Genomic DNA, 17,560 nt, shown 5'->3' with positions numbered 1-17,560 from the left:
TGGTTCTGGCGCTGCATTCATCTGCTGACAGTAGTTCTGATCTTGTACACATGTAGCAATCCAAAAGATGCTTCATGGCTATTAGTGTTGCACAAACGTGCTTGGATAAGGTGTAATCCGAGTATCTTCGGCGAGCCTAAGAAACATGCAATCCCTGAATGTGGTGCGGAGGTCTAACAGCCACAAGACAAGCAGCTGCGGCGACGCGAACATATTTTTCGAGCACGCCGAAGATACTATGTTAGCACCTGAGCGTGCTCAGATAACACCTTAACCAAGTATGTTCTAATGGCTATGTTAAAACTTAACAATCCTCAAAACGTATAGTTTTGATGTTATAAAGAGTACTTGGCGAGATTCTGCTCAGTTTCTGCTCTAAAAACTAGTAAATTAGTATATGTTCACACCTATTTTTTTGGAGCAGAAACAGAGCAGAATCTCTCCAAATCCTTCTCAAATACTCAAAACGTATATCTGGTGATGTATTAATGTACTGAGGGTGGTTCTGTTGATGTATTCATGTAAATATCCCTTTAAATTTTTTGCGGCCCTTGGGATTTGTTGAGTATGGCATTGCGACCCTTGGACCAAAATGTTGTGCAGCACCTGACTTGGACTACACGGGGCCATTATGTGGGTATTATTTTATCCACACAGACAACCACAAGATCTTTCAATGGAACAATTTTTTTTATCATTTTGCCACCATAGACGCACATCATAATCATCATCACATATTGTCCATTTAAAGAAAAAGTCTCTCTCTCCTATTACGAAAATTCAATTGTCATCTGTTTCTTGGTTATATCTGTTTTTGGGAATGCTGGAATACAGACAGTGCTGCCATAACTATGGGCCCAATGGTGGCTAAAAAGTAAATCTGCCTGGTGTGACAGATTCACTGGTGATGTATGTGAAGGGAGATATGTTTCACTGCGGCTACTAGCCTCAGCGAACTGAACCAAGAAGTTTCTTCAGCATGTTAGGCGCTGAAGAGGTTAAACAGCCATCATGGGTCTGGTTCTTTGTGAGTAGGTGTGAGAAGTCCAGGATGCCTACTCACCATATCTCCACCTCAGGGTGTGGCTGGGTAAGTTAAATAGTCACTGTTTTTTTTTCTCTGGTGTGGTGTGGAGAAGGAAGTCTCCAGACTGTGTGTGTGGAAGCCAGAGAGCTCCACAGAAGGACTTTGCAGAGCTATTGTGTGTTACCGAGAGCGGGAGAAACCCGCTCACCTATGAACTGTGCTATACTTTATCTTTTTGTTTTCTCGTTATCCCGGAGAGGACTTGTTTATTTTGTGGAACCCTCGCTGGGTTTATGCCATGTATTAATAAACCTGCAGGAAGTTAACCCAAGACGTGTTTCCTGTGTCGGCCTCTGTGAGAGCTGAGCAAGTCGCTTTACCACACTAACTACAGTATGTGACAATAGTAACATATTGTATGTATCACTATACAGCACAACAGATTTGCCATTCAGAGGTTTGGAAAGTCAATGTTACTGAGCTTTTGTTGTAACAAAAATCCTTTAACAACTTTGTAAAATAAGAAATGTTGAGGTCCAATATTTCTTTTTTTTTAGGTAAAAGTGTTCTTTATGGATAATATTAAAGGGGTTTTCTTGAACTGGCAAACATTTAGCTCAAAGCAGTAAATCTCTGACCCTTCACGTGAAATTTATGCTTATGTACGCATCCATACAGTTTTTATAACTGTTCATTTGCTTCCTAAATCTTAATAAACTTTCTGAATACTATTCTTCCATTTTGATGCTGCAAAATGTATGTAAGCCCTTTATCCAATTGAGTTCTTTATAAAAATGATATAGAATGATCAGAGCGCCTGCTCAGTTCTGACCTCTATATGTTCTCCTCTCCCTCCTCTCAGTCTGGAGAGGAAGGAAAGTATCTACAGTCTCAGTGAGAGGAGAGAAAACTGGCAATTGAAAAGGAGGAACGTACAGTGCCTACAAGTAGTATTCAACCCCCTGCAGATTTAGCTGGTTTGATAAGATGCAAATAAGTTAGAGCCTTCAAACTGCAAACGAGAGTAGGTTTTATGAACAGAAGCATAAATCTTACAAACCAAAAAGTTATGTTGCTCAGTTGAATTTTATTAAATTTTAAACATAAAAGTGTGGGTCAATTATTATACAACCCCTATGTTTAATATTTTGTGGAATAACCCTTGTTTGCAATTACAGCTAATAATCGTCTTTTATAAAACCTGATCAGGCCGGCACAGGTCTGTGGAGTTATCTTGGCCCACTCCTCCATGCAGACCTTCTCCAAGTTATCTAGGTTCTTTGGGTGTCTCATGTGGACTTTATTCTTGAGCTCCTTCCACAAGTTTTCAATTGGGTTAAGGTCAGGAGACTGACTAGGCCACTCCAACACCTTGACTTTTTCCCTCTTGAACCAGGCCTTGGTTTTCTTGGCTGTGTGCTTTGGGTCGTTGTCTTGTTGGAAGATGAAATTACAACCCATCTTAAGATCCTTGATGGAGGAGCGGAGTTTCTTGGCCAAAATCTCCAGGTAGGCCGTGCTATCCATCTTCCCATGGATGCGGACCAGATGGCCAGGCCCCTTGGCAGAGAAACAGCCCCACAGCATGATGCTGCCACCACCATGCTTGACTGTAGGGATGGTATTCTTGGGGTCGTATGCAGTGCCATCCAGTCTCCAAACGTCACGTGTGTGGTTGGCACCAAAGATCTCGATCTTGGTCTCATCAGACCATAGAACCTTGAACCAGTCTGTCTCAGAGTCCTCCAAGTGATCATGAGCAAACTGTAGACGAGCCTTGACATGACGCTTTGAAAGTAAAGGTACCTTACGGGCTCGTCTGGAACGGAGACCATTGCGGTGGAGTACGTTACTTATGGTATTGACTGAAACCAATGTCCCCACTGCCATGAGATCTTCCCGGAGCTCCTTCCTTGTTGTCCTTGGGTTAGCCTTGACTCTTCAGACAAGCCTGGCCTCGGCACGGGAGGACACTTTCAAAGGCTGTCCAGGCCGTGGAAGGCTAACAGTAGTTCCATAAGCCTTCTACTTACGGATGATGCTCCCAACAGTCGAGACAGGTAGGCCCAACCCCTTGGAAAGGGTTTTGTACCCCTTGCCAGCCTTGTGACCCTCCACGATCTTGTCTCTGATGGCCTTGGAATGCTCCTTTGTCTTTCCCATGTTGACCATGTCTGAGTGCTGTGCACAAGTTTGGGGAGGGTCTTAAATAGTCAGAAAAGGCTAGCAAAAGAGATCTTTAATCCACACATGTGAAGCTCATTATTCTTGGTGCCTGAACTACTTCTTAATACTTTAGGGGGACCAAACAGAATTCTTGTGGTTTGAGGGGTTGAATAATAAATGACACTCTGAATTAACTTTTAACGTTTTAAAAAAAAACAAAAAAAAAACAAAAACAAAATTTGCTGCAGTGCATTTCCCACTTCCAGGCTGATCTACAGTACAAATGTCACAATGCCAAGTTAATTCCGCATGTGTCAACCAGCTAAATCTGCAGGGGGTTGAATACTACTTGTAGGCACTGTACATAAAAAGGAATTAAGTGCATTATCCTCAATACACACAGAACTCACATCCAGCATATATTACGAGGTGAGACAAGAGAAAATTCTGAAACCTTGATCAGGCTGCAAACTGCATATCACCGGGACTATGAATTAAGAAATGGAGATTGAAATGCAATTTTATTCACTAAAGGTAACTAGTCACATACAGTATATAAAAATATTTTTTCCATGTGAAAGGTGTCCATAGCCTTTAAAGGGATTGTCCATTATTCAGACAACACCTTCTCAATCCCTATGTTTGCCCCCAGTAAAATAATAACACCTATACTCACCTTCAGAGCCAGCGCCGTTACTAGGGGTTAACATAAGGATTGAAAAGGGGTTGTCCAAGTAGTAGACAATCTCTTTAAGGTGGCTGGCATATGATCACTGCAAAAAAGTAAATACAGACAGGTGGGAGCAGCAAAGCAGTGATGCTGGAGCAGCAGGGATTCATCAGATAAGTAAGGCTTTGTTATTTTATGGCATTTACTGACAAATTTTTGTTAATCCAGAAAAATCCCTTTAAGGGTAACCAATTGCTGGATTATCTTCAAAAATGATGTGATCTGTGCCCCAGCACATGAGAAGAACAAGCCATTTGCTAAACAAGACCATTTCACTGGTCTATATCATTCGTTTAGTTTGCTCAGCTTATTCAATTGCAAGTTACTTAATTTTTAATAACTACAAATAAAACTGGATCAATACTGCACCCAAATGTAACAGAAAATAAATCTGTTCAAGAAGACATGGAGTTAAGCAAAGAATTAAACCTCTGTGAGTAGGTAGCAATAATATAGGCGCCAAACAAATTTTACATCTGTATCAACTCAAACCTCCATTAAAGAGGTTGTAAACTACTTTTACATTGATGATCTATCCTTAGGATATGGCATCAATGTCTGATTGGCCGGGGTCCGACATCCAGCACCCCGCCGATCATCTGTTATCAGTGGTAGCCGCCGACCGAAAGTCCTTACTTGCGGTGCTGGCCGTCTACTTGTAGTGGCCGGGGCTTGCTACTGCACATCCGCCTCCTATTCAATTCAATGTGCAGTACCGTATGGCGGTCACTACAAGTAGACGGCCAGCTCCACAAGTAAGTACTTCCGGCCGCCACCACCCATAACAGCTGATCGGCGGGGTGCCGGGTGTCAGACCCCTAAGGATAGGCCATCAATGTAAAAGTAGTGGATGACCTCTTTAAAGAATATTATTCATTCCAAATAAGCTTTTATTTTAAAAGTAATCTGTCATGACAATTTTAAGCTAATGGCTTGGCTGTTTAGGTCCTAGTACAACAATAAAACTCCAAAAAAATTATATCTGGAATAAGCCAATGTGTCATCACTGAAAAATCAAGTTTTGATGCCACAGGCAAACTAGCCTATAAGTACATTGGGGGCATGTCACTGCTCTCAGAGACGCCCCCAATGCATTTCTAAGCTAATTTGCACTTTTTGTCTCTGTGTAAAGGATGGTTCACACAACTAATATTTAATACACTTTAAGAACTGAAAATGCTTTAGTAAAGGAGACATCTGTCTGCATTGTGCTCAGTTTTATATGCTGTATGCATTTTTCTATGGGCTACCGGCACAAAAACTGTTATAGCAGAGCACAGTTTTGGAGACGACTCTCTAACTAAAGATTGTAGAATAAGTTTGTAATAAAAAAAAAATATCCAAAATATAAAACCAATGAAATCATGAGCAAAATGTTTTAGCCTCCATTTAATTCAATATAATTTATATTTTATTAATATCTTAGGTAGATTGTCCAAAAAACAACTTATATCATGTGTCTACAGTGTAAGTGATATATTTATGACTTGTAGGCCCCCCACAGATCATGAGTATAGGGGTTAATCAACCTCTCACTTTTTGAAAGGCCCTTTTGTGATTAAAATGGTAGTGAGCATGTGCGGTGCAACTCGATAGGAGCGGTGGTCGCACATGCTCAGTACTGCTCCATTAACACAAGAGACTTTAGGACCCTCTGGAAATCACAGCTTTCAGATCTCTAGCAATCCTTCATTTATAATCTATCCTAATGGATTGGTAATTGCTGTTAAAGGGAACCTGTTGTTTTTCCTAAATGCTATTAGCCTGCATATACAGGCTTAATCTGCACATTAATAGAGCTATAATGCTGACTGACCAACTTAGTAAGGGCTCGCTCACACGAGTGTATAAATCGGAAGGGTGCAATTTGATAAAAAAGGGATTGCACTCGGACCAATGTTGTTCAATGAGGCAGGACAGATCTGCATATTTTTAACTCAGTTGTATTTGGCACGAGAAAAAACTGCTCCAAGATCAGATGGATACGAGAAAAAATCGGATGTCATACAGAGCCATCGTATGGCATCCGACTTTTACAGATACATTACAATTCTGTAAGATGGGAAACTGTAATAGTCGTGTAAATAATTAATAGCTGCAGAGTAAAAAAATTGATTGTATACAGACAGCACACGGCTGACAAGTAAGAAAAAAATCATCCCACTTTTCTGGATGAAAATTGGACCGATTTTTCTTTTTATACGCTTGTGTGACCCCCGCCTAAAAGTGCGGCTATAGGGAGAAAATAAACTTTTTTCCTCCTGAAAGCTACTTTTAGTCATAGGGACGTGCCGGCATGGCTGTAAGCCCAGCACTTTGATTGACAGCTTGATCTGCACAGATGTGCTACAGAGCGAGCTGTCAATCAAAGTGTGGGGCTGTGTTTACAGCCGATGCTCACTGTGTACTGAGTGGTGACTGTTATTGCACCGGCCTCTATGACTGATAGCCGGCGGCCCCCTTGGAGGAATAAAGTTCATATTCTCCCAGTAGCCGCGCTTTCGGCACTGCAGCCGGACATCATTGTAGTGCTCTTTACCTGAAGATTAACCCTGAAACTGCAAATTAATAGCATTTGGGGACATGACAGGTTCCCTTTAATGCCAGAAAACTTAGAAAGTAAAGTTTGATTCATGGATTGGTTTAATTACCAACAGTATTTTGTTCTGCTATATACATGGGATTACGGAAACCATCTATATGTGGAAGCACAATGAGCTGGCTGAATTATAGCGTTATTTCTTTGCAATCTGAGAATCTCAGTTTTTTTTCCATTTTCTTAAAGAATTAAACTAACACTGCGGGAAAAATTGATACACTATGTTATGAATAGCACAGAGCCTGAGGGAACAATGCCTGGCACCAAGAATCCCTGCCAGTCCTGTACATCAGTGTATAAAAGTATCAGTTTTGCCTGGAGTGTTCCTTCCAGTGCATAAACAGCAAAGTATCCGCTCTTCTCTATGCAACGCTTCACCTCTGCAGGGAACTTTGCATTTATATTACATATAAAATATATAAATGTTAGAGCGTAGATCACCATTTTTACTATATTCCCTTTGCTATTTTATATTTTACAATGCATAGCTCACTATTTCATGTTTGGATGAAATTACCAGCAACGCTCTTTAATATTTTGAGGCCAGCAAATCCCAAAATGCTCCTGATAGAATTAAGAAGCCTCTATTGCTACACAGTGTCCTTAGCGTGAGATTGCATTTGACAGCTGTAACACTGAAAAATCTTCACACTCCGCAGACGAGGGCTTGTTCATAAGCTTGTAAAGACACAGAGGAATCCTCCAAGTGATGAAACACATCAGTGACTAAATATTTTCCCGTGGTGTACAAGCTATTTGGTTATACAAATTGATACAATTTACTGTATATTGCTTATCTGACCACATCTGCATAGATTTGGTAGGTGTCAACATGAGTTTCTTAAAGGGAATCTGTCACCAGGTTTTTGATACATAATCTGAGAACAGCATAATGTAGGGTCAGAGATTCTGATTCCAGCGATGAATCACTTACTGGCCAGCTTAGTGTAGTTTTTTATAAAATCATAAGAGGACTAATTGGCTTGCTACCAGGTAGTCCAAAGACGCCCCCACCACTGTTTAGTAGCTTTCTGCCCATGCACAGTGTGCACAGAAAGCAGCCAATCAGGTTTGGGGGCGGGGTTATACAGAGCTCAGCATTCAGAGAACCGCTAGATCTGCAGCATATAAAGCTGTGATTTTATGAAATCTGCAGTCACTAGCCCAGTAAGTGACACATCGCTGAAATCAGAGTCTCTGCCCCTACATTATGCTGCTCTCAGATAGGGTAGCAAAAACTTGGTGAAAGATTCCCTTTAAGAATATATTTGCAAACAAAAACATATAACTAGGCCTTTTAGATGTGCTTTGAAAAGTAATGTTTGTGTGTTGGATTGGCAATCAGTTAGTAAGCCTTAGTTAGACACAGACAGGGATAGTATCTTCAGTAATAGAAAATGGGAAATTTTCAAAACAGTCCTACATAGTCACTGTAGAAGGTACATACCTTATGGGAATAAAAGGGCTAGGAATAGGAGGAAGCCAATGTGGCTAAATAAGGAAGTCAAGAGGGCAATGAAAAACAAAAAAAGGGCTTTCGGTAAACTTAAACAAGAAGGCAGCGAGGAAGCGCTAATATCTTATAGGGAAAAAAACAAAATCTGTAAGAAACAAATAAGAATAGCAAAAGAGGAGACAGAGAGACTAATTGCCAAGGAAAGTAAAACGAATCCCAAACTGTTCTTTAACTATATAAACAGTAAAAGGATTAAAACTGATGGAGTTGGCCCATTGAAAAATAACCTGGGTAAAATCATAGAGGGCGATGAGGGTAAAGCAAACCTACTCAATAGCTTCTTCTCCACTGTTTTCACAAAAGAAAACAAATTATCGGAGGAAATGCAGAGTGATAAAGTAAACCCTCCGCTAAATATCACCCACCTAACCCAGGAGGAAGTTCAGAAACGCCTAAATAATATCAAAATAGAGAAGTCACCAGGCCCAGATGACATACACCCCCGGGTACTAAAAGAATTAAGTAATGTGATAGACAGGCCGCTGTATCTTATATTCAAGCACTCTTTATGGACAGGGACTGTCACACTAGACTGGCGCCAAGCAAATGTGGTACCAATATTCAAAAAGGGGTCTAAAAGTGACCCTGGGAACTATAGACCAGTAAGCTTAACGTCTGTTGTGGGTAAATTGTTTGAAGGATTTCTTAGAGATGCTATTGTAGAATATCTTAATGATAATAACTGTCTAACTCCATATCAACATGGATTCATGACGGATCGCTCCTGCCAAACAAACCTGATCGCCTTCTACGAGGAGGTGAGCTCACAGCTGGACCGGGGAGAGTCAGTGGATGTTGTATACCTTGACTTCTCCAAAGCGTTTGATACTGTGCCACACAAAAGGTTGGTATATAAAATGAGAATGCTTGGTCTGGGGGATAATGTGTGCAAGTGGGTAAATAGCTGATAGAAAGCAGAGGGTGGTTATCAATGGAGTAAGCTCAGGGTGTGTCAGGGTTACTAGCGGGGTGCCTCAAGGGTCTGTCTTGGGCCCTATATTATTTAATATATTTATTAATGATCTAGTGGAAGGGTTGCATAGTAAAATAGCAATATTTGCAGATGATACTAAACTTTGTAAAGTAGTTAATACAGATGAGGATAGGGCACAGCTACAGGAGGATTTAGATAAATTGGGGAGTTGGGCCGAAAAATGGCAAATGGGGTTCAATGCCGATGAATGTAAGGTCATGCACATGGGAAAGAAAAACAGCAGTCACCCATACATATTAAATGGAAACCATTGGGGAAATCTGACATGGAGAAGGACCTGGGCGTCTTGGTTAACAGCAAATTAAATTGGAGTGCCCAGTGTCAGGCAGCAGCTGCGAAGGCAAATAGAGTCATGGCATGCATCAGAAGAGGAATAGGGGCATATGATGAGAACATTGTTCTTCCTCTGTATAAAGCGCTGGTAAGGCCGCACTTAGAATATTGTGAACAGTTCTGGGCTCCGGTGCTCAGGAAAGACATATTGGAGCTAGAGAGGGTACAAAGGAGGGCGACTAAGGTAATAAAGGGAATGGAGGGACTAGAATACCCAGAGAGGTTGTCAAAATTAGGCCTATTTACATTGGAAAAGAGAAGGCTTAGGGGAGACCTCATAAACATGTATAAATACATCAGGGGGCAGTACAGAAATCTCTCCCATGACCTGTTTATACCAAGGATGGTGACAAAGACGAGGGGGCACACTATGCGTCTGGAGGAAAGGAGGTTCCTGCACCAGCATAGAAGGGAATTCTTTACGGTCAGAGCCGTGAGACTCTGGAACTCTCTGGGAGAGGAAGTGGTGATGTCCAGCTCACTTAATGAGTTCAAGAGAGGCCTGGACGCCTTTCTTGAGAACAATAAAATTACATCTTATGCTTAGTGATAGTTAATTAATCCAGGGATTTAATCTGACTGCCAGATTGGAGTCGGGAAATGAATGTTTCCTCAATGATGTAAATTGGCCTATACCGCATGGTTTTTTTTTGCCTTCCCCTGGATCAACGCTGCGGAATAGCTGCAGTGCACAAGAAATAGGCTGAACTGGATGGACACTTGTCTTTTTTCGGCCTTATAAACTATGTAACTATGTAAGAACAAATATATTCTATAATAATAATCTTTTTATGTATATAGCATCAACATATTCCACAGAGCTTTACAATTCAGACATTATGGGCACTGTCCCCATTGGGACTCACAATCTACATTCCCTATCAGTAGGTCTTTGGAGTGTGGGAGGAAACCCATGCAAACACAGGGAGAACATACAAACTCCTTGCAATTGTTGTCCTTGGTGGGATTTGAACCCAGGAACCCAGCGCTGCAAGGCTGCAGTGCTAACTACTGAGCCACCGTGCTATGTGATTGACTTTCTCCAGCAGTCCCATAAACAATAAATGGAGAGGAGGTTGAGTCTGCGCATCTCTGCTCCAGGTTCCAGCACCCTATTCCAGTAATTACTGGGGGTCCCAGAGGTCGGACCCCCAGTGATAAGTAAGGTCCTAATATCTTGGGAATAACCCTATAAATAGTTAATTTTTATTTCTAAGTACTAATTTTCAGGGTAGCTTGCAAGGACTGGACATTAAGCAACATTTATCCACTATGATTAAGGGTTTTTCTACCCAAAATGCGTAAGAATTATTATTTTTTTTAAATATGCACATTTTGCAATTTTTTTTAATCTTATATAATTAAAGGCTAAGTTTTAGCTACTTTCCTTTTGTGGTGGAGAACATCCCCTTTCCTTTGGTGCTGGAGAACATCATCGTTCCTTTGGTGCTAGAGAACATCCCCTTTCCTTTGGTGCTGGAGAACATCCCCTTTCCTTTGGTGCTGGAGAACATCCCCTTTCCTTTAGAGCTGGAGAACATCCCCTTTCCTTTAGAGCTGGAGAACATCCCCTTTTCTTTGGTGCTGAGGAAAATCTCCTTTCCTTTGGTGCTGGAGAACATCCCTTTTCCTTTGGTGCTGGAGAACATCCCCTTTCCTTTAGTGCTGGAGAACATCCTATTTCCTTTGGTGCTGGAGAACATCCCCTTTCCTTTGGTGCTGGAGAACATCACCTTTCCTTTAGTGCTGGAGAACATCCCCTTTCCTTTGGTGCTAGAGAACATCCCCTTTCCTTTGGTGCTGGAGAACATCCCCTTTCCTTTGGTGCTGAAGAACATCCCCTTTCCTTTAGTGCTGGAGAACATCCCCTTTCCTTTGGTGCTGAGGAAAATCTCCTTTCCTTTGGTGCTGGAGAACATCCCTTTTCCTTTGGTGCTGGAGAACATCCCCTTTCCTTTAGTGCTGGAGAACATCCTATTTCCTTTGGTGCTGGAGAACATCCCCTTTCCTTTGGTGCTGGAGAACATCTCCTTTCCTATGGTGCAGAAAAACATCCCTTTTCCTTTGGTGCTGGAGAACATCCCCTTTTGGACCATTGCGAGTTAGTTGACCTGTAAGCCAGACCAGCGCATACTCCTGGCACCACACCGAGACCACAGACTGTCTACCCTGGAAGTTTTCTGGGATACTTATCTCTAACACAGGAGTGATGAGCTAAATGAACATTTTTTCTATTTTTTTCCAACATTTATCAAAGACCGTGTATGATCACTAAGAGTCATGGGTGTGTCAGAAGTGACAGACAGTCACCCTGCAGTTGGTTGCAGGAGATCTCTTCGTTTGGCATTACAGACTTCTTGAAGCTGTTTCTCTAGGACCCAGCGGCTACCTTCCTCTGGCTAATTAACACCCTGGCCTGGTGTGTACAGATGGAGGTGCCAGAGATATTCATTACTCCTTGTGAAGGCTTGAGCAAGAGCAGTACTTCTTCCTCTCTGGTGCTAGAGGACGTGTGAGCATTTGTCTGGAGTCGACTAAAGCTAAGGAATTTCCCCCTGTTTGTTCCGCATTGTTGTCTTTAGTGTTCAGTGGCGATCGACTAGCGCTCATCCCCTCCCTTTCCTAGCCAGGGCCAAACGCCAGGGAAAGACAGGGCGAGGTACGCGTGCGGTGATTGGTGAAGAACCAATATAGGGAAGGTAGTTGAGACAGGGTGATACTAGATCAGCCTAGGAGGTCTCCACTCCCCCCTTTCCTTAGAGTCTGGGTTCCCTTTCCCTCTTGCCTTTGTGTTGCACTAAGTCTTTCCCACACCTTGCGTGACACTAAGGGTCCTACCTCTGTAACCCCCACTGATCTTGAGTATGGAAGTTCCATGTCTCCAGTTTGCATGGAGTGGTGATAACTCCATGGGTAATACTATACCTTTCATTGTTTTTGGGGCAGAAAGAATAAAGCTATGGCCATCAGTCCCGGCACTGCCAGCCATCATACATTTACCACCCCTGACACCAATGGTGTGTAGAAAATGCAAGTAAAAATAAATATATATATATATATAAATATATTTTTATTAGTATAAAGAACTTTGATTAAAGGTATTGGCTGGTTTCTGCTAATGGGCATTGTTGGTAACATACAGTATTTCATGTTCACATGATCTGCTCTTCATCTCTCTCTCTGCCATGATAACATCCTCACACCAATTAGACGTTAGCTTCACAACATGATATCGTTTTCTTTTGGGATTTGTTCATGACTGGTAGCGTAAAGTGTTAATTTAATGTTATCTGATTACTGTGTGTGATCTCTTGTCTGGATGACTCACCACGCTGCAAATGCAAGAATCAGAAGAATTTACTCAAAATAGTCTCATTAAATATGGAACGTGAACATAATAACTCTCCAGCTATTACACCTCACCCGCATCGTCCATCTATTACATGATCCCACTGAAGCCTATGATAACTGATCATCAAAATGAACTGTCATTATAACGGTAGAAAGGGGAACGGCTCCACGCCAGGTATACAGCACAAAAAATATATAGGTGCTCGAAAACAAGGATGGGAAAAAATGTCCATGGTCATTACATCATTGTCAGTCGAGACAGTCCAAACTGTATCTGCCATTGTACGAGGTGCTGACAAATGACAGCAGGACTATTTTTGGTCTTCACATGGTTGGACTATATAGTTGTACAACCAAATTGTCTAGCATCTAATGGCAGATATCCAGGGTCTATGGGGTTCTCTGGTTTAGAAAACGCATTCACTATTACACTCTAGAATAAAAGAGAGGAGTCACTCATTCAGGGTGACTAATAAGTTTGACTCTAGAGGACTCAGCATTTCAGCACAATACATAGAAAAGCCTATTCATGTTCATGGTGTCATGCAATGCTTCTTTTTCCCTGTGGTGGCGCTGCAGAGGAATCAAACACTTGCAATAAGGTTTCCACAAATGATTACAGTTGATTACTGGGGTTCCCAGCAGCGGGACACCAATGCAATCAACATATTTTTGGAAAACTCTTCAACCAGACAAGGATTATCATATTTTTGGAAAACTCTTCAACCAGACAAGGAGAACCATATTATGTCCAATAACACCATCATACTATGTACAGAGATGTATATTTTTTTGGAATGTTGGCCACATTCTGCTTGGGCTGCTGTTGATGTCAATGGAGTTAAAGGGAACCTGTCAAGTAAAATAAGGCTATTAATCTGCAGTTAAGGGTTCTTACACCGCGCTGTGCTGGAACTGAGAGCTTCGCTGCCGGGAGGAAATTATCTTTATTTTCCCCTGCAGTGTTCGGCTTCCAGTCATAGGGGTGGTGTCGGTACAGTTTCAGACATCACTCAGTGTATAGTGAGCGTCGGCTGTAACCGCGCCCCCGGCACTTACTGACAGCAGCTCAGTATTAGAGCACTGGCTGTCAGTCAGTTCCGGAGGCATGGTTACAGTCGTCTAACTACATACACAGATTGGTGTCTGAATGCACGTCGGCGCTACACCTATTACTGGAAGAGCGAGCCTGCCGGGAGGAATAAAGATCATTTCCTCCTGGCAGCGGGGCTCTCAGTCCCGGCACCACATGGTGTCAGGGTGCTATTAACCTGCAGATTAACCTCATATCTGCAGGTTAATAGCGTTATTTTACATGACAGGTTCCCTTTAATACTTGGCCACATGTACAATGTGTACCCTTTACAAGACGTCCCTTATTTTGTGTCTGCAAAAATGTCACAAACGCCAAATATATACTGTGCAATATGTGAAACATAACAAGAATATACATCCGTCAATAAAATATAGAACATGGGTCATTACACTAAAGAGTAACAATAACACGTATACCTGTCATTATAACGACCAACCAAAATATCAGGACACAACTTTCCACCCATTAGAACAACTCTTTTGGAGTAGAAAATGTTGCACACTGTGTTTCACTCCAGCAACTTTCCTTTTTGCTGCTTTTTTATAGCAAGCAAACAGTTTACAATGATGTTCTTGCCATTAAAAAAATGGAAGCTTGAAAGAAACCTGATGGACCCTTTATAAGTCAACAGGACCAGTGAGGGTTAGTGGAAAAGCGTTCAAACAAGTCTCCATCAAACATGTCATACCAGTAATGGAAAGAAATGGGTTAGCTGTGCTGCTGCTGATAACCAATTGAAGATTCCAGGAGACCAGAGATATTTCTGTGTGGTTTATTATCAACGCGTTTCGAAGTCATCCGACTTCTTCATCAGGACAAACCACAAGTTATGGCTCCGATAAAGGAGTTCTCTAGTTAAAAGTTTTATGTTGTTGATTATGCTTTTTTTTTTTTTTGCAGAACTCCAACAATGTTCCGGTTGCACCATCGGATCCAGGTCCTAACATCTTCACTTCTGGGTTATGCTCGTCAAAGGAGAAGGTTTCCTGTGTCAAGGCGTCATTAGAGTGTCTCAGCCAATGCATAGATGGAAAAAGGGGACTCAATTTCTGAAATAATCAGTCAGCCCCATTCACACATAATACCTATCACGTGCTGATATAGGAAACTCTTTCCTGTGTATACAAAAACCCGGACCCCGGACAAACTATGAAACTGGGACATCGAAGGAGCATTTAGTAACTGATGTATTTTAATATAAGTAATGTACCGTATATAAGCATCATTTTTTCTTTAAATGGCAATCCTTTAAGTTATGGCGATAGTATCAAGAGAGACTAAATGAGTTTAGACTATTTCTGGACTCACAAACAAATGGAAAATTGTTATCCAAGTGCATGACTTTTACCAAGGAGGCCAAAAAGGGTCCCTGTGCAAGAACTGTATATGGGTCCTTTACAGTCCAAATATTGTATTTATGACAAAAACAACTTGGACCCTTGTACGGCTGCACAGGTTGCACCAATGTTATGTCCGTCCCTGACTTTTACAACTTGCTCAACCCCTTTTTAGAAAAGACATCCTATGTATTTTCTTTGAATAGAAGCATTTTTTTTATATAGAAAAAACTATTCTCTATGTATAATTCAACTCATTTAATCCAGTAGTATCCAACAGTCCAGAATATCTAATTATCTGACATGTACGTGCAAAATAATCTGAAATCTCTCAGAACCAGGAATGGAAAACTGAGCAGAAATAAATTATAAAATATATTAAACTAAAAAGTCTCTTCTAAATGTAAGAACAAAGTGATACCAGCAGATTACAGGTTCCAAGTTTAAAGGGTTATTCCCCAAATATTAAATGATCCCCTATCTGTAAAATAGGAGATAATTTACTGTTCGCTGGGGGACAAACCACTGGGTTCCAGAGCCCCAATCTCAGGCTCACAGCGGGTCCCAGAAGTTGAACCACCTGCAATCAGAGAATTTTGGGCTTCTCCCCTTTTACTATTAAGTTTGTACACTTATAACACTGTTATTATGTTTATACACTTTGTTACGATAAGCAAAAATATTGAACATTAAGTCACATATCACAATTCTTCTAATAACATCATTTGTCCCAATGTAGAGTAAGTAATGTAATGTCATCAAGTACTATGGATCACTGTGATATAGTGTAACTGAGAACAAAATAATGTATAACAGCAGTCAGTTTATATTAATGCTATATGTAATATATATATATATATATATATATATATTGAATATACATATATATAAATATATATATTTGTCTATATGTGTATTTGCAGCTAACAATTACACTGTTTTGGTTATGGTTTATATTTATGTATTATATATCTATATATATATATGTATGTGTATGTATATGAATATATATTACACACACATATATATATATATATATATATATATATATACATCTTTTTTCTTTATCAAGCTGGAGTGTGTTGCTCTGTGTATATTGCATGCCCAGGACTGAGGGCAGAGCTACAAGTAATTGTGGGTGCAGTGGCTCCTGGTGCCTTTTGAAGCCCAGGTCTGGGCAGAGGTGCCAGGCTCAGCATGGGCAGCGTACCTGCAGTTTGGGCATGTATTCCATGCACAGTGGATGCAGTGTAGACACAATCCTATACACACAATGGTTAATATCACTGCTTCCTTGCCAGGGACAGCACTTAGCTGCAATCAGAATGCACAGCACTTACTTCTCCCCAGCCCTCCTGCTTTCCAGTCAGTCTCCTCCACTGCTCCATATCTTTTCATTGGCTTGTCTGTCTCCAAGGTGGCAGAGATGGATTTCTTTAACTCCATGGATGTCTGCATGGCTCCTGCTCGGCTTGTGTGCTCCTCACTATAGAGATTCCTTGCTATGTAGAATGTGGGTAGGCTGAGAGGTGATGGCTAGGTGGGTGGGAGGGTGAGGAGGAGGAGGAGGACTGTTCCTGCTCCCACTCACTCCATCCTCATGTTTCCCTCTTGGCTCCTCAGCTCAGCATTTGGGGAAGGGTGGGGGGCTGCAAGGATGGCTTGTGACATCACTGCATCCCTCTGGGGCTCTCAAAAGCAGAAAGGATGCTACACGCATGCGCAGATGTGCTCTTTCTGGGTACCGCAGAAGAGGACAGGGGGTTAACCCTTCACCTGCTGTTGTGGTCCCAGTGATTGAGCCGTTTACATGCTTTAGGATCTTATCTCATGTCAGTGATTATGCTGAGGCTGAGTAATTGGTTTTATAATTGCATTTTTTTTATAACCTGATGTAAAAATAATAATAATAAAAAAAAGACTTAATATACATTCTGTTTATATTTCTTAGACTTTTCAACATCTCTGCTTGCTGTGAATGAATATGAACATATTACATTTTGACAATGAAAACCTGTTCTGGTTATGTGCATCTTAATGAAACTTTAAATATAGTTTAGTAGTGTTAATCAGAGGAGGAGGACTGGTCCTGAGACCTCCACTGATAGCTTAAAGTAAGGCTAGGGTCACACATATATACACAACGTATGTTCTCCTCCAAGAGAATCGGGTCGATTATGCTAATCACACGCTAATCACACTCTGATCAGGGTGTGATCAGAGTGTGATCTGATTCTTTTGGATGAGGAATAGATGGAGAAAAAAATATTTTCCATCTTCTCCATTCTGTCAGTGTGTGGAAATCGGACTGCACTCAGATGTCATCTAAGTGCAGTCCGATGTTTTCCCCGGACTCAATGACTTGCATGGCCGAGTGTGATCCGAATATCAGATCAAACTTGGCCTGCTGC

General features: G+C 41.3%; 1 protein-coding gene across 2 annotated transcripts in view; it reads right to left on the bottom strand.

The window, feature by feature from the left end:
• The window catches only part of BMERB1 (bMERB domain containing 1), a 321,627-nt gene extending 304,746 nt beyond the window's left edge, over nucleotides 1-16,881 (bottom strand). Inside the window, exon 1 of one of the 2 annotated variants that reach the window (XM_073647679.1) lies at nucleotides 16,490-16,881. In XM_073647679.1, the coding sequence (XP_073503780.1) occupies nucleotides 16,490-16,607 (118 nt within the window). In that variant the 5' untranslated portion in view covers nucleotides 16,608-16,881. The remainder of the gene's footprint in view (nucleotides 1-16,489) is intronic. The other variant, XM_073647680.1, reaches the window with a different exon arrangement.
• Between the last annotated feature and the right edge of the window lie 679 nt (nucleotides 16,882-17,560).

The sequence above is a fragment of the Phyllobates terribilis genome, unplaced genomic scaffold (assembly GCF_046119375.1).
Source record: "Phyllobates terribilis strain yellow unplaced genomic scaffold, ASM4611937v1 Scaffold_9__5_contigs__length_417890890, whole genome shotgun sequence".
Taxonomy (NCBI): domain Eukaryota; kingdom Metazoa; phylum Chordata; class Amphibia; order Anura; family Dendrobatidae; genus Phyllobates; species Phyllobates terribilis.
This window is presented reverse-complemented; position numbering and strand designations above follow the sequence as displayed.